Source organism: Cryptomeria japonica, chromosome 2 (assembly GCF_030272615.1).
Source record: "Cryptomeria japonica chromosome 2, Sugi_1.0, whole genome shotgun sequence".
NCBI classification, from domain to species: domain Eukaryota; kingdom Viridiplantae; phylum Streptophyta; class Pinopsida; order Cupressales; family Cupressaceae; genus Cryptomeria; species Cryptomeria japonica.
The window spans coordinates 634,908,684-634,930,610 of record NC_081406.1 but is presented as its reverse complement, the minus strand read 5'-3'; the positions used below and the strand labels follow the sequence as shown (position 1 = coordinate 634,930,610).

The 21,927-nt window shown below is 37.6% G+C and overlaps 1 protein-coding gene across 3 annotated transcripts in view; it reads left to right on the top strand.

Annotated features, from left to right (window-relative positions):
- Positions 1–21,927, top strand: part of LOC131046889 (chromatin remodeling protein EBS) — a 113,650-nt gene that overhangs the window by 55,139 nt on the left and 36,584 nt on the right. For all 3 annotated transcript variants that reach the window (XM_057980701.2, XM_057980702.2, XM_057980703.1), the window contains exon 4: positions 13,693–13,828. In XM_057980701.2, the coding sequence (XP_057836684.1) occupies positions 13,693–13,828 (136 nt within the window). The remainder of the gene's footprint in view (positions 1–13,692; positions 13,829–21,927) is intronic.

Sequence of the window (21,927 nt, the reverse complement as noted above, 5' to 3'; positions counted from 1 at the left end):
AATTCTAACATTAAGAATGTAGGGGCAATGAATGGCGTTTGATGAAATTCTAACTAAGTCTTGCTTTGACATCCCAGGACCATCTCCACAAGATTAGTGCTATCTTCTGAGGAAAGCTTTATGATGTTCAAATCATTGCAACAGGCATGGACACCATCAGGCTGATGCATATCAATGAAGAAGCGACAATTGAAGTTAAGCTTAAGCTGAATGATTCCAGTTGACTACACAAGGCGAGTCTGCAATCAACAAACTGCTAGTAGTATGGATATGCGAATTTCACCATCGATCATACACGTTTCTTCCACTCATCTAATAACATGAAATCAAATTTGAGAAGTATAGAGGCCATGCAAATTGTTGAATCGACCCATAGAATTCAACATTTCTTCAATGAAGTTTACAAATCTTTTACAACAATATCTTGGCAACAATCTTTGCCTTCTCTTTCTATTCTACTCTAACTATTTCCTACTCTCCGACTATTTACTATTAGCTATTCTAACCTCTATGAACTAACTATTAACCCTTTAAAAATGAGGAGCCAGGGCTTTATAGAGAAACCCTTTACAAATAGACGACTCTGATTGATTTAGAATCAATGGCTAGGATTACAAGATAGAAACCCTAATTAGGGTTTGTTACAACAAACTTCCTCTAGCCAATGAGAAAATTACATTCCAGGAGTGAGGACCAATAGGAAGCAGGGGTAGGTGCCTCGAAGTTTGTGCCGCCTTCGCTAAATTATGTACATTGAATCTGGACACGCTGAGGTGGACCAATCTGATTAGAGGAGTGATGACTGGGATGCCACCTTGTTTGACACTTGTAACTTGGTTGATGTTCAATTTGATGAAGCTGAGAAGCTAACTTTAATTAACTCTTCTGAAACTATCTGCTTCTTCAACGTACCCTTGCTTTGACCTCCTTTGTCTTTGATGTGCTGGATGGATGGTGTACCTTTCCTTGAAATGTTGGCATTGCCTTTCTTTGTCATCTTGTGGTTCCTTAGTGTGGCGAAGTGAAGGGCTTTGGAGATAGCTGGCAATTCCTTGAACACCTTGAGTCTTCCCTTTTGCTTGTGGAACGTCCTTGACGAAGATGGATTGGAATTGGTCGTCCTTGATGATGCTGGACTGGAAGTGGTCATCCTTGATGATGATGGACTGGAATTGGTCGTCCTTGCCCTGGCTTGGTTTTCTCCATCTGCAAAATAAACCAAAAGGTGATTAAGTACATATGACATGTTCATTTCAACAAAGCATTTTCCACCTTAAATCATCAACAAGAAGACTTTAAAATAAAGTTCGCTCAAAATCCTTCCCAGGGACAAGCCCTATAAGGGAAGGGTCAGGAGTGAATTTTGCATTTTGCCCAATTTAGACCTCATTTCAACATTATCTCACAACTAGCTCTTTGCCTGGCCCAAACAAGGTGAAAAATAGGAGTTTCAAAAGATTTTGCCCTGGACCCTCTAGAAGGGTCAGGAGTGAAATTCAAGTCTTAGCTTAAAATCCTTACCTCTTGGACCCAAAACTTACTCAAATGCATGATTGTGGCAATCTCCAAGTCCAATCCTCTTTGACCACTATCCTGGCTTAGCTCAAACTTGAAGGAAAAAAGGACATTTTGTGAATTTCGCCCTGGACCCTTTGGAAGGGTCAGGGGCAAAATTCAAGTCTTAGGCTTGATTCTTCATCTCCTTTACTTCACTTTCATCTTGCAAGGCAAAGTAACATCATTTCAACCTCAACCACGCCTTAGGACTCAAAGTCTTGACTTGACACAAGGAGGAAATAGGTAGTTTGAAGAATTTCGCTCTGGACCCTTTGGAAGGGCCAGGAGCGAAATTCATGTTTTGCTTGTCTTCCCCTACCTAGCTCCATCCTTTTCACTTTGTTTCCTCTAAACTCCTTCACTTGAATCCATTTCTCAACCTGGCAACAAATGCTTGATCCTAAAAAGGCTTGAAAAGGAAAATTCACTCAAAATCCTAGCCAGGGACAGGACCTATCCAGAATTTTGCTCTGGACCCTTTGGAAGGGTTAGAAGCGAAATTCATGTTTAGCTCAAAACTTGCATTTTTGGTGATCAAAAATCATTCAAAGGTAATCCAAAGGGCTTCTCTCACCTAGATCTAGGCCTGACTTAGCACAAAATTTGAAGGGTCAGAAGCGAAATTCATGTTTTAGCTCAAAACTTGCATTTTTGGTGATAAAAAATCATTCAAAGGCAATCCAAAGGGCTTCTCTCACCTAGATCTAGGCCTGACTTAGCACAAAATTTGAAGGATAAGATGGATTTTAAGGTTTTCGCTCTGGACCCTTTGGAAGGGTCAGGAGCGAAAATCTTGTTTTGAGCTTTTTCCTCATTCTTTCAACTCCAATCCACCTCCAAGACCAAGGACCAAAGTTCCCAAACTCAGACTCGGCTCGGACTCGGCAAGGCTGACTCGACTCGTGACTCGGCTATGACTCGGTGACGACTCGGCTATGACTCGACAAAATAAAAAACCCTTGAAATTTAGAGATTTTTAACGATTTAAAACTTGTTTCATGCACCCATTATTGAATAAAGCTTAAAGACACTATAACATCATCAAATAGAAGCTAATTTGATCACATACATAAACATACATCCATCACATGCGTAGAAATGTAAATTGTAGTTGAAGGAAATAGAAAACATAGATATATAGAGTTATAAATGTTGTCAAATGTATATAAAATCCATGACATCAAATGCTCCCAAACATATATATAACTGTAAACAAAAACAAGTCTATGGCTCAGGCTCTAGCTCATCCTCAGCCTCAGCCTCTCTGTCTACCTGGTCAACCCACTCATGGTCCTTCTCAGTGAAGACGGGATCGGTAGACTCAGTGATCCACTCAGACTCTGGATCGATCTCCGCTAAAGTGATCGGAGTGGAGTCAGTGTCCAAAATCTGTCTGGTCCTAAGACGGAGGTTGTAATGAACAAAAACAAGATCATTCAACCTCTCCACAGACAATCTATTACGCCTCTTCGAGTGGATGTGTTCGAACATGGACCAATTGCGCTCACATCCAGAAGCGCTGCATGGATGGCTCAAAATACGGATGGCAATTTTTTGAAGGTTTGGGGTTGAGGGCCCAAACATTTGCCACCATCTATCTGAAATAACAAAAAAGAAAAAAAAATCAAACTCATTTCCAACTTTAAGGCTAGATTATAAAATCAAAAATTAAAATGCATAAGCCATAAACTTAAGAATCTTAAGTTTACATATATTTCTACCTGGCTGCAATTGTGTTCGAGCCTCTATGCACACGCTGCTTGAGAAGATTGCCCCTTCTCGATTATTATATTTATCCAGCTGGAGCGTTGTACTTGAGGCTGTGCCATCAGTACACAACTTTTGAACCACTGTATACAGGCCACTAAGAACCTCCTCATCTGCCTTGAAGTCATCACGGAATCGAAATGCCGGATTGAGGTAATAGGCTGCTGCATGGATGGGCCTGTGAAGCTGGTTTTGCCATCTCCTATCAATAATCTCCCAAATGGGGCCATACTTATCCTCATCTCCTGCATATATGGACCTAATGGCCTCCTTGGCCCTATCCATACCCTCATATATATAGCCCATAGAGGGCTTCTCCCCATCAACAACTCGTAGGAGAACTACGAGGGGCTCAGTGACCTACACATAATGTTAAACAAAAATAATTAAGTCACAAATTAAATTAGAAAAAAAGAAAAATTGCAAAGTTAAATTGTTAATAAATTAAAATTAAACTACTAAATAGTAGATACTAGATAGTAGATACTAAATGTTAAATTGTAATAAATTTACCTGCACGGTTTCTCCACAGTGGGTCCAAAAACCTGGCTTATCAAAAATGCAATTTACCACATCTATCCCTGCAGTGGTCGTAGCATAGGATGAGGAAGTCCACTCCTCACCAACAAACATACGCCTCAAAGCCGCCTTTGATTTTATCAAGGATTTCAGTGTGAGGAAGTTTTGAGGCAAATCTCGTGATACCAGGACGAGTCAACTCCTTTTGCCCCGTGTATTGCCTCATAATGCTAAGGACCAATGCATGATTGTAGATAAACTTGCTGATATTTTTGGCCCTTTCAACTATTGATTTCACCCATTCAAGCTTACCAATATCCTCCAACATGAGGTCAAGGCAATGGGCCGCACAAGGAGACCAAAAAATTTTCGGGTGCCTCTCCATCAAAAGTTTACCTGCAGCAATTTTAAGTTAATTAGAAATTTTGATGTGTTAAAAAAATTTTAAATAATCATAGATGCCTCTCCATCAAGACTTGAAAAGTTCAAAATTTACCTGCAACAACATAACTTGCTGCATTATCTGTCAGCACCTGCACCACATTTTCTTCCCCCACCTCTTGTATGACTTCCTCAATAGCCTCACATAAGTATGTGGCATTTTTCACATGTGAGGAAGCATCAATAGATTTCAAGAACATGGTGGATCCTGAAAATAGAGTTTCAAACTTTCAACAAATCAAAATTTAATTTATTCAATGCATTTAGGGAAGTACAAATTAGAATGAATCATGATCAATCACCTCCGCAGGAAACAAGAAAATTTAGGAGTGTTCTATTCCTCCTATCCGTCCAACCATCTGTCATGATGGTGCAACCCTTTTGGCTCCAAGACTGTCGGTGGTCCTCTAGCTCAACTTTCATATCCTCAACCATTTGTAACAAGAGGGGGCCACTTAACTCAGCATCGGTAGGGGCTTTAAACCTCGCACCACAAATGGTTATGGAATCTACCATGCCTTGCCAATAAGGAGACCTATCACAAATAGATTATGATTAGAAAAAGTAGAGTTCAACTTCAAACTATAAATTTACTTTTAGACTTAAAGCAATCAAATCAAAAAGAATTACCTGGTTGCAATAAATGGAATGTTGCAAAAGTACCAAAACTTGCAAATTTGTTTTCTTGCAGCATCATGAACCTCCTTGTTCCAACCCATGCCCTCAAGCGAGGGTTGTGCCCCAGGAGTATTATGCGGCACAAAATAACTATCCAACCTGGATTTCGGAACTCTAGGGCCAAAGGTAATAGTGCCACTAGGAGGAGTAGAAGTAGAAGCACTAGCACTAGCAGAAGCACTAGGGTGAAAGGGAGGCATGGAAGAACCCTCTCCAACACAGCCTACGGATGTGGATGCGGATGCGGATGCGGATGTAGATGCGGATGTGGATGCGGATGTGGGTGCATGGGAGCCAATAGCACTTAACTCTTCCAATTGCCTCTTCTTAGTTAACTTTTCTTGTTCATGTGTTTCTAATTGGACATAACAGAAACGTTTTGCCTCAGGAGTTTGTAATTTGCATACCTCAATATCATGGCCAGGTATGCCGGCAATATGGTATTTAAATCTATTGATGCCACCAAAATTAATTTCTTTACAAAAAAAACATTTTGTTGATTTTTTTGTCTGCCAATAAAGTCTTCAGTATATTTCCAAGCCTCATCTTTTTTAGGCATTGTGAAAAATGAATGTTTTTTAAACGTGAAGGCTGCTGCAATAAGAAAATTTAATAAAGTTATAAACTAATAGAAAAAATCAGCAAACCCTACTTTAAAAAAAAATAAAATTGTAAATACATGTTTACAATTTTTTTCTAAAAAAATGTAGGGTTTGCACTTTGCCATTATTCTACTTCTCTCATTGTAATTAAGCTAAAAAAATAAAAACATTCAAGATTTGGAAAGTTAACTGTTAAACTAAAAAAAAATTAACAAACAAATGAAAAAAATCCATTAACATACTTAAAAAAACCAGCAAAATCTACCTTAACTCTTTCAAATGAGTTGAGAAGTCTTGCTTTGGACTCCTTGATGCTCTCAATGCAAGCCTATGGCCTCCCCAATGTGATTTGTGGTCTCCTTGATGCTCTTCTTCCTTGCTGGTTGCAAACCTATGGCCTCTTGTTTTCCTTCTTCTCTCTCACTTTTCCTCTCTTCTTCTCACAACTAACAATTAGAAGACCTTTTTAGGGTTATATGAAAGAGAAAGGTAAAAAAAAACAAATGAAAAAACTTTTATTTTTTTTGTTTTTTAAAATTTGAATTGCCTCTATCGCGCGGCCGAGTCCTGGAGCTCGAACTCGGCGAGTTTTGGCAAAAGTCGCCTGACTCGCCCAAAACTCACCGAGTCTGAGCGGGGAGTCAGCAAAACTCACCGAGCTTGGCTCGACTCGCCAACTCGGCGAACTCGCCTGACTCGCGGCGAGTCTGGGAACTCTGCCAAGGACACATCGCCTCACTCCTATCTAGGCCATAAAAACCAAAAACTTAACTTATCTTGCAAAGAAAATAGGTGATCCTAGGATTTTCGCTCTGGATCCTCTGGAAGGGTCAGGAGCGAAATCCTTGGTTTGGGCTTATTTCCATCATTTTGATAATCACTAGCAAGTCAAGGTCACACCTAAGGACACTCCCAATCCTAATTCACCTTGAACCACCGTAGACTTGGCATAAAATTGATGAAAAAAGTGGTTTTGGGGAATTTCGCTCTAGACCCTTTGGAAGGGTCAGGAGCGAAATTCACATTCTAGGCTTGATATTTCATTTCTTGAGCTCCAATCTATATTGCCAAGCAAAAATACATCACTCCACTTCCATATATGCCATAGGAACCAAAGTTTTGACCTCATCCAAGGAGAAAATAGGTGCTTTGAAGAATTTCGCTCTGGACCCTTTGGACGGGTCAGGAGCGAAATTCATGATTTGAGCTTACTCCTCCATCTTTCAACCTCAATCAACTTCAAAAGGGCAAGAACACCTCTCCTCACACTCATCCAAGCTATAAAAACTCAAAGTTTGACTTGACCTGCAGGGAAAATAGGTGATTTTAGAAATTTCGCTCTGGACCCTTTGGAAGGGTCAGGAGCGAAATTCACTATTTTGCTCAATTCCTTTAAATTCCTGGATCACTAGCAACTCAAAGTCATTCTTAGGGACATCTCCTTCTTGAATTTACCTTAGCCCACACTTGATCTAGCACAAAGTTGAGAGAAAAGAGAGGTTTTGAGAAAATTCGCTCTGGACCCTTTGGAAGGGTCAGGAGCGAAAATCTCATTCTTGACTTGGTTCTTCATCCTTTCAATCTCATTCTTCATTACAAGACAAAATTTCATCGTTTTCACCCAAGGAACAAAGTTTTAAGCCCAAACAAGGGAGCAAATGAGGTTTATAATGAATTTCGCTCTAGACCCTTTGGAAGGGTCAAGAGCGAAATTCACACTTTGGGCAAAATCTTCACTTTTCTTCACTTTAAGTTATATTCCATGTATACTGTCAGGATGTTTGAGAGTGGTTTCAGACCTCCAGGAGTTATAATGCAAAATCTAGTTTTTGGAGGATTCTTCAGTTTTCCAGACAGTAAAATTTCAGGATCAGGAAGACATTCGAGACTTAGCCAAATTTCAGGGCATTTGAAGATTAGGATGACATTCCAGACTTCATCACTCACCAACTTGACCTAGCTTAGACCTTCAAGGATGATACTCACTCACCAAGCAAGACACAATTAGCAACAAGAGCAAAACCAGGCCCTAAGGAAGACTCTCAAAGAAACCCTAATTCTGGGGCCCCGTGGACTCACCCTAGCTCAAGCAGAGCCTGCCATCCTAGTGATCCCCCTAGCGACACTCAAAATGCACAGGTTTAACAGACAAACCCTAAAAAACCTAGAAAAACAAACCCCAGAAAGCAAAAAGTAGGGGTCCCCATTTATAATGGGGCGATGTGTGAATACGTCACAACAGGTCTTCATACCGCTTGAGCTCTTTAGTCAATCTGTGACTGGTAAACATCTTCTGCAAAACACTGATAGTCTAAAGACTATACATTCAATAATACACAATACTGGTTGGGGAAATTACTGGTTGAGCATAACTCATACATCAAGAAAGTGTGTGTCCATCAATGACAATCAAAACATCATCAAAGTGCCAACAGGAAGAAGCCTATTAGCTGCAACTGGGTGTATAAGGTTAAGTATAAAGCTAATGGAGCCCTTGACAAGTACAAAGCTCGTGTCGTTGCTAGGGAGTTCTTACAGAAGGAAGACATTGACTGTGAGAAGACTTTTGCTCTTACAACCAAGATGAGTACCATTTGGTTTGTCCTTGCCTTAGCAGCTCAGTTTGGTTAGAAAGTCCATCAGATGGATGTTAAGAGTGCATTCCTCAACAGTGAGTTGCAGGAAGAGGTCTACATGACGCAACCTCCAGGTTTTAAGGTTGTTGGAAAAGAACTTCAGGTTTGTAGACTGGTGAAAGCACTCTATGGTTTGGAACATGCTCCTCAGGCTTGGTACATCAAAATTGACAAGTACCTCATAGATAATGGCTTTTAGAGAGTCCATCTGATTCTAATGTGTATGTCAAAAACATTGGTAGTGATATTCTTCTCCTTGTTGTCTATGTCGATGACTTGATTATTACTGGTAGGAGACTTTGTCTCGATCAGATCAAACAGAGTTTGTGTTAGTCCTTTGACATGACAGACTTGGGACTTCTGCACTATTGCTTAGGTGTTGAAGTTTGGCAGACTGAAGGTAGTATCTTCATATCTCAGTCAAAGTATGCCTGTAGTCTGTGAAACAAGTTTCGGATGCAAGATTGCAAACCTGCATCCACACCTATGGAGAAAGGGCTGAAGTTGACAGCCAAATCAGATTCACTTGTGGTGAATGAATCAACATTCAGGCAACTGGTGGGCAGTTTCATCTACCTTACTGCTACTAGGCCTGATCTCAGTTTTGTAGTGAACTACATTTCACGCTTCATGACAGCCCCCAAGGCTGATCATTGGGTAGCAACAAAGTGTGTGCTGCGCTATGTGAAGGGCGCTTCTGATTTTGGTCTTTTGTACAACAGAAATCACTATCCTAGACTTATTGGTTACACAGACTCAGATTGGGCAGGTTCCATTGATGACAAAAAATCAACATTTGGGTATGTTTTCAGTTTGGGATCTGGTGCACTCACATGGACTAGCAAAAACAATCATGAATGGAGGGACTCACTGATACCCCTCGAGGATTACATCCATCATGAATATACAATGAATTTCCTCTCCATAGGAAGGAAAGAGGGTGACTATATAGACCCCCCACCATGAGATAACATGCTGCAAAGAAACATTGGAAGCACACTATTGGAGTAAACTCTGGTCTCTTAGTTGAAGCAACAAAGACAAGATGATTCTCATGCCGAGAAACATTGGAAACTCTTGATTGATGGAGCAACACTCAAATCTTAATTAAGCAACAAAAATTGGATTGACTGTTGTGCTCCCAAGGAACACTGGAATGCCCTCTATGGAGCAACCATGGAATCTGATTGAAGCCAATAGGGATTGATAGATGATTTGGAGCTGAAATGAAGTTATTTGATCAAAATGGCACCTTCCCAAATGCTAGCATGTCCTAGTGATCGTCTAGGATACACCTAAGGCAAGAATTGAAATAAAATGTACCTGGGACTAATTTTGGAAAAAGTGCATGGGTGGCTTGAAAAAGCTCCTCAGTACCTTTCCAATGCTGTAAGAATTGCGAAAATCAAAGGTTGTGGCAAAGAGTTATGAGCTCAGGAGCCAAAAGTGGCGATTTGACTTCAAGCAATAGTTACTGGCACCAAACAGTAGAATATGAAAAAATAACCCGCTCCATTAGAAAGTACACTAAACTAGCTTTCTACTGATATCTCGTTTTCGAAAAATAGACATTGTGGTGAAAAGTTATGGCTAATTGAAAAAATTGTCCAATTAGGGCATTAGGGGCCAATTTTTGGGTCCTTGGGTGCCCATAGGACTGTTGGCAAGTGCGGGTTTTGAAAAAAATTGCTTGCCACTAGTTGTGGCAGCACAGCTGGGGTGAAGTTTTATATGGGGCAATGGGCCAAAGGCCACGTCGTCTAGGTGTTTTAAGCCGCCACTGAGTTTGCTGTGACTGCACAGTTTTAAACCACAAAATTGAGGAATGCAACTAATGACTAAACCAAGGACGAAACTAGCAGCGAAAAAAATTAAAACAATTTTTTAATTAATTATTAGTAAATTGTATTTAACACAATAACCATTGAATTGCACAACTTAGAACTCAATGAACAACAATGTCAACAAAATGTAAACTTGAAAATTCTTATTAGAGATTTAAGTGTAAATGACATTTATTTATATTCTTTACAAAGCATAAAATGAAAATAAATAAAATAAATCAATTGAACTTCTACTCCAGGAATAACTTGATTGAATGAATGCAAGATTAATTATAAATTATCCTATCTATCAATAATAAAACTAAAGCATTCAAGCTCTAGTACAAATTGTTACAAACTATCAATCTATGCTCACATCTCTTTTATGACAAGAGATGTAATGATAAATGAGCTAACAATAGTTGATTTGGAGATATAAGTAAACTTCTTCCAATACAACTTTGGATGACGGTTCTGATGAAATTCTTTGATTCTTTCTATTTGCCAACCCTTTGATATTCTACCTTGTATTGAAACTCTTGATTTTGATTAGTCTCCATGTAGCTCCATTGCTGAAAAAAAATTCTCTTTGTTGTCTGGAATTAGCTGCAATTTATGAAAACCCTCTTATATGGCCCTCAAAAACACCCATAAAACTTATACTTCTCCTTCATCTTGATCTTTCCATCTTTTGTATTTTTAAAACCAAAAAGGGATTTTGAATTGTTTTGCAGGGCAAATTTTTTAAGGAGGTTTCAAAAATATCATTGACTATTCGTAGATGTTGTTTTGGGAAGAATATTGAGGATGATATATTTCAAACAAGACAAGTATTAGAAGAAATGAGCACTATTTAGAATTTAAATTTCTAAAGGTGTGAATCACTGATCGATATTGTCACATTATCCTTTGAAAATCTATGCCCTAATTTTCACTCTTAGGTATGATTTTCTTTATTGTAACACATTACAAAAACTACGTCATATACTTATTCTTTTGCCGTTGCTTTGGCATGATTTGTTTAGTTGATTGGGCTGCCACCTCACAAAACAAGACAAATGAACTTATGTGTCTAGAAAGAATTCTCCCTTTGGGATGATTCACTTGACTTTACAATTCCTTATAAAGAACGCGCCTTTTTATAATTTTTTAAAACTTCTTATTTTGCTGGGATTCTTTTGGCAACTTCTTTTGTCTTTTCCTGTGCTAACTGGATGCTATTTTGTATTAGTTGTAGAGCTTGCTTTTAAATGCCATACAAAGTGCACCACCTTTGGGTTCTGATCCATCCTTGTAGCATGGGTGCCAGTCACTTATCTCATCATCACCTTATTGAGGCCCGATTTGCAGCTTATGCCTCCTTATGGAACATGTCCCATGTTTATCTCTTTCTATGACTTGCTTTAGTAAAATCAGACTGCTGCCTGAATTTTATGCTAGTAATGCTGCTTAAAATCTGATTTGGTCTCCTTTTTCTTTCACTTATTGAGAATAATGCAATTACAAATAATCTGCAAGAATTCATTAGTACAAGTACAACTATAAATATTACTGACCAAGACTTTGACACAACCTGGCCCCTTGACTGAAAATGACTATTACTGACCAAGACTTGGCACACAAATGATTGATAAATTAACAGCGAAAATATGTTTCGAGAAGTACAAATATGAAGTTTTGGATGGGTACAACGTAGTTAACAAACTTGATGAGTACTTGCAAGTTTTTTGGCTGCTGGGTATTCACAGGGAAATCTCATGTCTGTGTATGAGTTTTTGGAAAGTCGAAGCTGCAAGACTTGGTGATTCCATGCATGAAACTCACTGGATGTAGAACAGGTAACCTAATGTGGCAATAGATGTGTCAAAAACATGGCACAACCACTGAAAAACTGCAAGTTTTCGGCATTTGAGCATGCTTGTGCAAATTGGAGCGAAAATACACAGCTTTTTTTCCTTATTAAAAATTATGAAAATGGCACCAACCCTCAACCCTGCTTGAGATGTTGCCCCCAAACCCCTACCAAACTCATTTGATACATTTTGTGGCTGTATTTTCCATAAATTTAAGTATTTTTCAAGTTGTCGAGTACTGCCAAATTTTCATGGAGTTGTAAATTTTCAGTCTACCAAATCTGTGTTGAGTCCAAGTTTGCAAACTATGGGTACAACAAAAGGAAGGCCCCTATGAATCATTGGAGCTCACCCAAGAGCTACTAAGATTTGCTCAAACCAAAGAGGGATCACCCAAGAACCAAAGGATCATCAATCCCTTAAATGAAATCATTCGGAATCACAAAATCCTTTTGTCATAGCCAAAGGTAGCTCAGTGTAGAAGGGGTCAAGCTTCTTAATAGAACATCATAATTCATGAGAAGCGGCTCCATAACAGTTCTCACATGCTGCAATAGGCAATTTGCTAACTAGGTTGTTCATGCAAACAGAAGCAATACCAACCACACATAAAACAAACTCTTAAGCCTCAAAAGCAAGAATGAAATTGCATTATTCAAGTACTTGTAATAAAGAACCAAAATGCACCGAGTGTTAAGGAAACATCAGCAACCTCTAATAGTAAGTATCAAAGTGCACAAGACTATGGCAGCAATGTTTTACAATTTTGGAGTATTGATTGCCATGCAAATATCCCCCTCAAGCCACTTTCTGACTGAAATACTACAACTTGGGGAACCAATTCAAATGTACAAAAGGGTCCGTCGTTGTATCACCATATTACTGTTGATGAAATTCTGCATCATAGACGTCTCATGTAAAGAAGAGTCTCACAAATATCAGCAAAATGAGCATATCGAGGGACTCATGAAATGTAATATATCTTTGAAGAGATCCCAATGTAAATATCATGTAGAAGCAATGCATCTGAGCCATCTACAAAACTCATAACTCATCAATGTTTTGAGCCATCTAGCAAAACATGGAATGGGTGACATCTCACATTAAAAAATCTAGGCCATTTACAAAACAATCAAGGATGACTTCAGCAATAAGTGAGTCCAATATATGTATGCATTGGTGGAAATCCTAAGTACAGAAACATTAAATATCATATTGTCTAGAAAAACATTCGAGGGACACTTCACTCTAACATAGGCCTGACCACCATTCATAGTGACAACATTAAAAAAGTGATAAAACATGAAACCAGCAAGAAAACAAAGTGCCAAACAAGTCAATGAAAAAAAGAAGTAAAATGAAGTTTACTGAACTCCTCTATGGCATCTGTCAGAGAAGTTAATTGCCCGTGTCACTGACCCTCTTAATAGGGTAAATGATGACAAGTCCAATCTAAATATGATCTCATACAATTATAAATTTGGATTATTTTGATACCTCTTTTTCCATTTACTAATGCCTTTATTTACGTTTTTGAGATCACTTGTATACATTCATATTAGAGGTTACATTTATAATATGATTCTTTTTTTCTTCTTGAAATAAAGTAGCAAAGCGAATCTTTCCCTTTCTTTTGTAGCTTAAAATATAAGGAACCCATACCAGCCAAACCATCCTTTTATTGCTTTGGGAGACATAATGCTTTATGTATGTATTTGTGCGAGGCTGTATAACTGTCCTAAAAGTTTTCTGATATGAGATTTCTAGAAAGCTACTCTTATTTCATACACTGAATGGGCTTTGTAAATTATGTCAGGTTCCATCCTGCATGTATAAACCTGACCACAAATCGACTCAAAACAATTGAACATTTTACATGCCCGGATTGCTTAGAGGAAGCTAAGAAGAAACCACGAAATGGTACAAGAGATTTCTCTTCTCTTGATGCAAAGGTAAGTATGTTCTAATGCGTATTTGCATTTTTTTTGTAGTACAGCGATGCTTTGAAGAACAGAGGTTGGTTTTGACTAGCACAAGTAATGCAATTATAACTTAACAACGAAATCAAAAAGTTAGGTAATTGGCAATTTTCAAAATGATTAGTGTTTTGACCTCCTAGCTCTATTTTACTGATTTTGTATCAACTTCCTAGATATGATAGTGTTGAGACTCAAACTTGGCAATCTGTTTTTGATTTGGAATGGGTGAAAAAATTTGGTAAAAATTCAGCAATTTAACATAAAATAATATCAAAGATAAAGAGATTTCCACAATCCATAGTATAGATCAAATTGTTTCTGGATTAAATTGTGTGCAATTTTTTGAGTCAACGTGTCAGATCACACTCCATGATACATCGTCAGGATAGAAAAAAGAATCAAAATAGGTGTGAAGTTGCAGACCTGGAGTATAAGAAGAGATGGGAGGAGAGAGGAGGGAGGCACGAGGAACAAGAAAGAAGGCCAAAATACCAAAGTAAGAAAAAAAAATTTAAAAGATAAAGAAAGAAAAAATAAAAGTGAAAGTAAAAATAAATAACACACAAAAAAAGATAAATCAAACATAAATAGAAACAACTACCAAAAAGAAAAGACAGATAAGATCAAACAAAATAGCACAAATAAACAAGAAAAATAAAAATGGGAAGACACAAAGAGAACACAAGAAAATGAAACAAAAACACAAAAGATAAACCAAGATTAAAAATAGAGAAAGAAAAAATCAAAATTAAGAAATAAACAAGAACAAAAAACACACAAAAACACACAAAAACACACACACACACAGATATATATATATATATATATATATATATATATATATATATATATGAGACATAACCAAAAGTATAACAAAAAAAGACCAAAGAAATACAAGTCAAAGAGATAAATAAAAACATAAAATGAAAGAATAAAGAAAAGGAAAGAGAAAAGACAAAAATAAAAACAACAATAAAAAATAAAAATAAATATGTATGTATGTGTATGTACACACACACACACACACACATATATATATATATATATAGTCAAAGAGATAAATAAAAACATAAAATGAAAGAATAAAGAAAAGGAAAGAGAAAAGACAAAAATAAAAACAACAATAAAAAATAAAAATAAATATGTATGTATGTGTATGTACACACACACACACACACACATATATATATATATATATATATATATATGAATGTGACACAACCAAAAGTATAACAAAAAAGACCAACGAAATACAAGTCAAAGAGATAAATAAAAACTTAAACAAAAGAATAAAGAAAAGGAAAGAGAAAAGACACACAAATAAAAACAACAATAAAAAATAAAAATAAATATGTATGTATGTATGCATGTATATGTATGTGTATGTGTATACACACACAAATATATATTTTATTATGACACATAACCAAAAATATAACAAAAAAGACCAAAGAAATACAATCAAAGAGAGAAATAAAAACATAAAACAAAAAAATAAAGAAAAGGAAAGAGAAAAGACAAATAAAAACAACAATAAAAAAAATAAATAAATATGTATGTACACACACAAATGTATATATTTAAAAAAAAAAAACATCAAAAATAAGAAAAAACAAAGACAAAAAGAAATAAAATATAACATAAATAAACAAGCAAAAGCAATTAGAAAGCCCGAAAGAGCGAAGGCCAAGAAGAGAAAAAAAAACAAAAGCACGGACAAGAAAACCGACCAGACAGGGGCTGGAGAGAGGGAGAGAAGAGAGAACACGAAGAAGGAGAAGGCTAATTGATGTTGGAAAGAAGTGGCCGCTAGGAAGCACTAAGACACCACCCTTCATCGCGGTTGAGGTTGGTAGGGTGATTGAAAATTTCAATGGCTTCCTTTAGTTTTCTTTTGAAAAAGTTGCCTTCTCTAGATAGGACTTGAGTGCTCTCAAGGCAAATATGGTGTTTGGTTGAAAAGGAGTTTTCAGCTAGAGCTGATTTCAAAGTCCGCTCATGCTTGATGTCTGCACTATGCTCTTTGATTCTAGTGCAGAAAGAGCGGCCAATTTCACCAGTAAACAGAGTCCCACAAGAGCAAACAATCTTGTAGATACCAGCATCCTGAAGAATGTCTTTATGATCTTTGATAGGGGGGAACCGATTCTTCAACACAGAAAAAGGTTTGAAGAAACATTGAAGACCCTTTTTAGATAGAATCTTGGCAATTTTGTTGGAAATGCCTTTGATGTAAGGGATGGAAGCACAAGGGAAGCCCTGAGATTGAGCGGGTTTGGATATGGAGTAAAAATGCGACTTGGCATGGAAAAAAGTGTTTTAACAGTCTTAAATTTTTTCAATTGGTTCTCTCTTTGGGCAGACTTAGCTGGTGTGACAGTTGAGAGTTGAGAGTTTCATTAGGCTTGCGAATCTTGGTCATCAGACTCAGCCAAGTCTGCTAGTAGAGACTACATACTTTCTAACACTGCGACTCAGCAGATATTTGTGTCTGGATTCTGGAATATCAAACTCAGCTGAGTCCACAAGTCAAGGCTGCACACTCTCTGAGACTCGCTCAGACTCAAATCTGAGCCCTTGCTGAGACTCAACACAATTATCTATTCATATGATTTGAACTTTGAGCTTATTTAAAGATAAAAATACTAAAAGCTTAGCTACAAAATACATTTGCTATACCATGTTCCTATTTTCTAGATTTAAAGTTCATATGATTACCCCCCTAGAGAATAGACAACAGCAGATTATTATCTGAACAACTTAAAGGTAACTTGTTAAAATGGTCTATTGAGCACTCCTAACAAATCCACAATTAAATTAATTGGCTAAGGAAGAATTCAAATAAAATCCTAAAGTATGTTCTATTGTAAAAACGATAGCAGACTTGCCATAGGGAACTCGTTAGTTACTTAATAGATTTTTGATAACCACAGTTCTTAGAACACCATGACTTCAATCAACAGCTGAAGTACAATATAGAAATCAATGAACTGTGTTTTATAGAAATCAATGAACTGTGTTTTATTAGGTTTCATGAGTTATACCTTTGTATATATATTCGGTACAAGTTTGCATGTGACACTGTAATCAATTCTCATGTTTAGACTTGCCCAAGGCAGAATTTGTACATGTGGTCAAATAAATGCTCTAATGTAGAATCCATAACGAAGTTAACATTTGGAAGTCTTTTATTGATAATAATCTATGTTATCCCGCATTTCGGGGATAGGGTAGAGTGGGGACGGGGGGATGCATTTCAGGGAGGAGGACAAGAGGGAGCCATTTTTTAGTGGATGGTAGGGGATGGCTATTAAAATATAGAAAATTTCAAATATTTATATAAGGCATGCACAGTGACAAAGAGACTATGTGGACACAAAGGGGCATATGTTCTTAATTTAAAATATAGAAAATTTCAACTATTCAAACTTTTCCTTTTGTCAAAATGTAAAAGCCCTGTTGCATTCCCTGGATGTTTCGAGGACAAGGACAGCCCCATTTTGGCCGGGGATGCATTCCCGGGTAACATAGATAATAATGGTTCTTGCTGCTCTGCAATCTCTCAACCGTTCTCTGTAGTTATAAAAATAAATGACATTTGTATTGGTAGTTTTCTTGAGCTTTACCTTTGCATTGTTACTAGCTTGTACTTGCCATTTGTTAAATATGAACATGCCCATATCAACAAAAGGAATAACCTGGTCAAGTTTCAAAAATACGTTAACTCATTGTAAATGGCATTGATGCAAAGTATCTAAAAAATATGCTAATATATCTCTTGGACAAAGAAAACTTAAGGTATATATATGGGAGATGCATATGTAATGACCTGCACAACATTAGAGGTGCCAACATCCTCTATCCTTATACAAAATCTGTTTGATAAATGACATTTTACTAGCTAAGAATGCAACCAATATTTCCATTCACCCATAATGAGTTGACATCCTTCCTTTTCCCTCTTGCAATAGATCAGCTGGAGGAATTAGTCAACATTACCTTCTTATTCAAATTTTAGGTGCAAAATTTCTTGAGTCTAGGGAACTTGTATCCTACAGGTCCCTTATCTAAAACACACGCATTCTTGATAAAATGAAGAGGGCCTGGTATTTTGAAATGTACACTATAGGAACACCATTGTGCATTTCATATCTAATCAAGTTAGGCTTTAATGGAGAGAATAATGCATCTTTCTATTGGGCTCTTTTCTCTAGGATTGAAGTGATGAAAGGTAGTTGTAGTAACATAAATCTCACCATCCACAAAGGAAGATTTGACAACCAATAGGGCTTTGAGTTCTAAAACTAACATTGTCATCCTCTTTATTAGAAACAGAGGCTTCCTTGCATCTTAATTCTGTTAGGCCAGCATATTTCAATATTTCATTGTCATTCATACCATGACTTATTTAATCAAACAAATTTGTCTTGGGAATAACAAACCTATCACTTTTCATTGCAAAGATTGCATTTAATTTAGGATAAAATGTTTTCCCTAATCATAGAAACGAGATTCACATGGACTCGCCCAAACTCTGTGAGTTGCGAATTGACTAAAGCATGGCAAGTCCCACGGGCTTGGACTCGGACTTGGCCAAGTCTAGGCATCTCTCATCACCTGGACTCAACCAAGGGGTGCTAAAGGTTGCCAAGAATCCATTATTTCACAGGTGAACAAAGCATGTAGAGCTTCATTGTCACTTCATCCGATAGCTTGTAGGATTTGTGATGTTGTAATATGTTCCAATTGATGATCAAATTGCAAACATTCTAACCAAGTCTTTGACCTGAACAAGTTTGTAAAATTTAGGGGGCAACTTAGTGTAGTTAGTAGATTGACCATTAAGGGAGGGTATTAAAGTAATATTGTAATATAGATATAATGGTCATCTTAGTTGTTTAGTTTCTTTTAAGAGTGTTTCCTTTCTTGTTTAAGTTTTCAATTGTTTTTGTTATGGAAAGATCCTCTTGTAATATTCTATATAATGAGTATTCCTCTTCTTAATTCATTCATTCAATTGCCATTTCATTTTGTTGCAATCTATGATAGTCTGCTTTGCATTCCTGTACCAGTTTCATAGTCATATCTAAACCTGCACACACAAAAAACAAGGGAGGAGTTGTGTCATATAGGGGCTTGCCTAAGTCAAACCTCATGTTGGTGTTCCTACCTGCACATCAGTTATGATTGATGAAAAGAGTGCGTGTCCTCAGTAGGAGAGGCCAGACTATATCGAAAATGCAGAATTGACAAGTATTACCTGAAACCCTTGGCTTGAAGTCTAGCACAAGGCTTGATGTTGCTAGGACATGTTAGTGCATGCTTTTATCATGGAAAAACACAATGTTGTTTATCATGATTGCTGTAACAAAGTTTAATTTTTGAATGCTTGGCTTCGTGATTGTACATCTGTGCTCAATTGAATTGCTTGTGCTTATAGGATTGATAGTTGATCTTAGATAGGGTTGATAGGAGTTTGAAATGAGAAAGGGAGTTGTATTTATATGCAACTTACACCTTTTTGAATTTAATTTTTTGGGGAAGGCTAACATCAGAGGGCAAATTCTTGCTATTTGCAAATCTGATATTCATATATTGAAATTTGAGTCCAAATTACATGGATAGGGGCGCCTAGTGCTCTAGTCCTAGCAATTTGAGCTGGGAAAAAGGTTGTGAATAGGGGAATGCACCAAGTTTACTAAAATAGTCCCAAAACTAAGGAAAATCAGGCATAAATTAGGTACAACTGCTAAAGTGGGTCCAAACCTAGTGTGAAATTGTAAAGGAATACAATTTATGACACTACAAGTAGAAGACGATTACTCATAAGCCTCAACACATATAGGATTAAGGGCATAGTAGCCAAATCATGAAACAAATTGTCATGGGTTCACTAATCTCTTTCATTGCATTTGAGAGCTATGCACAAAGAATGTGATTGTCCTTTTCTATTTTGAAATGTGATAAGAACTATTCCTACATGATTTCCCATCTTGTGTTTAATCTTTTGGCAATATGGTAGAAGCATTTTGTTGCACCTCTAACCAATGTCTCAACAAAAAGTTGCTCTACAACATCTTCATGTGCCACTCCCATAATATTGCATGCTATGGTGAAGGCTAGAATGTGCTTGTAGTCAACAATTTTGCTGTGGTTAATAAATAATGTTTTGTTAATAAATAATTGGCCATGTAATGACATTGTTTTCGAGAGATTGTTGGTAGTTGTTGACGGTTGGTACTCTTAAACCAATTGTCAAGCACTATATATACTTCATGGTTGTCTTAGAAATTATTATTATTGTTGGTTGTACATATTACATACTCAGGAATAAAATGACATATCTTTCCGGCCATGTTCTGATGCTTATTATTGTGATGTTATGTTCTTATGTACAGTATGATGTGAATGTCATTTACTGTTTACTTTGCGTAATATAATTCACATTCTCTTCAAGAGTAAACATTTTGGCGCCGTTGCCGATACAAGCCTAGAGATCTAAGCCACAAGAGGTACTATGGTGATATGCAATTAGGCATTGTAATGGGCTGGCCATTTGAACAAGTATTGGTATCAGAAATTGACGAAGAGGAAGGCACACTGGAGGATCGAATGACACAGGACCTAGTACACTTGTGGGACTTATTTGTCAATTAGTATGTTCAAAGGAAAGCTCTCGAGAGAGCGGTCCCTGAGATCATTGTCCATGATGAACTAAAAGTGAACGACGCTATCTACGACCTTCTCGAAAGACTCCCAAGGTTGTTGGCACAAAACTTCATTTACTTGCAAGATCGTTGGAGGTAAGGGATTGAGAACAACGTTGACAACAAATACAATGGTACGAGGAAAGGAACCAGAGGGAGGAAGAGTAGCGTGATACAAGCAACCGCCGAACCTCTGACAATTCCAACAATTAATGCTCCTATGATGAAATAAGGAAAGGAGACGTATGGGAAACGATCTTGAGGAAGGAGAGGGATCGGAGAGAAGATCTCCTTGGATTAAAGAACAAAGTGAATGATGATGGCGATTGCGAAGGATCATCAAGGAATCATGAAGTGCGGCAAGAAGAAGCAAAAGTGTTAGCTGAAGCCATAGTTGGGAGAGATTGTGTAGAGGCACAACACCTCGTACATAGAATGAGTGGCAAGAAGTTGCCAAGAATGTGCCACTCCTCGATAAAGTAGGCGAGGACCTTGCGAACCAAGTAACCAACCTGTACAATCAATGTTGGATGGAGACTCCGAGAGTGAGTTCACAGAAAGTGGAAGTAGCCCGTCCGCACAATCTATATGTGAGGAAGAAGAGGAAGGATGGAATATCGGGTACGAGGTTGCCAAAATACATGAAAACAATTTGCATTGTGTTCAGTACCTATCTATAGTAGAGGGATTGAGAATAATGGGGCTTGAGCCAAAGACCTCGGGGAGGAGGGAGTCTAGGAACGTGGAAGGTAGCCAAGGTGTAGAGGATGCAGATGGTGGATGTGTAAAGGGCTCGCACGTGGCTGAGAGTGCAAGTGAAGCATTAGAATGTCGAGAGCGAAACAGTCCAATCTGGTCTTGGGCACGCGGTACACACCGTTTGGGGACAATGGTGCCCCCCCTGGCAAGTCAAATTGTGGATAGGCAAAAACTTCCCAAGTTCATCGTTAACGGATTGGAGGATCCTGTAAGACATTGCAAGACATGAAACAATATGGCTAGCAAGCGGCTAGGATGACAAAGACTACTGGTTGAGGTCATTCCTTTCAACATTAAGGGGAGTGGTGATTGACCGCTTTTCAAAGTTGGAAGAGAATCACACGAATTTTTGGAATAGCCTGAAGAAGGCATTCGAGGAGGAATTTAAACTCCAGAGGGATGACAATGAAATTGTTCCTGAAATTTATAACACCAAACAAGGAGAGAATGAAAACGTGAGATCTTACAATTGTAGGCTCAAGGAGTTGCAGGGTAAAATGGAGAATCAATTAGCCAATGGGTTGAAGAAATGGTGGTTCATTTAGGGACTGATCCCCTCGCTAAGGAAGAAGATGAAGGTGGTACCCCCATCCTCGTATGCCAATG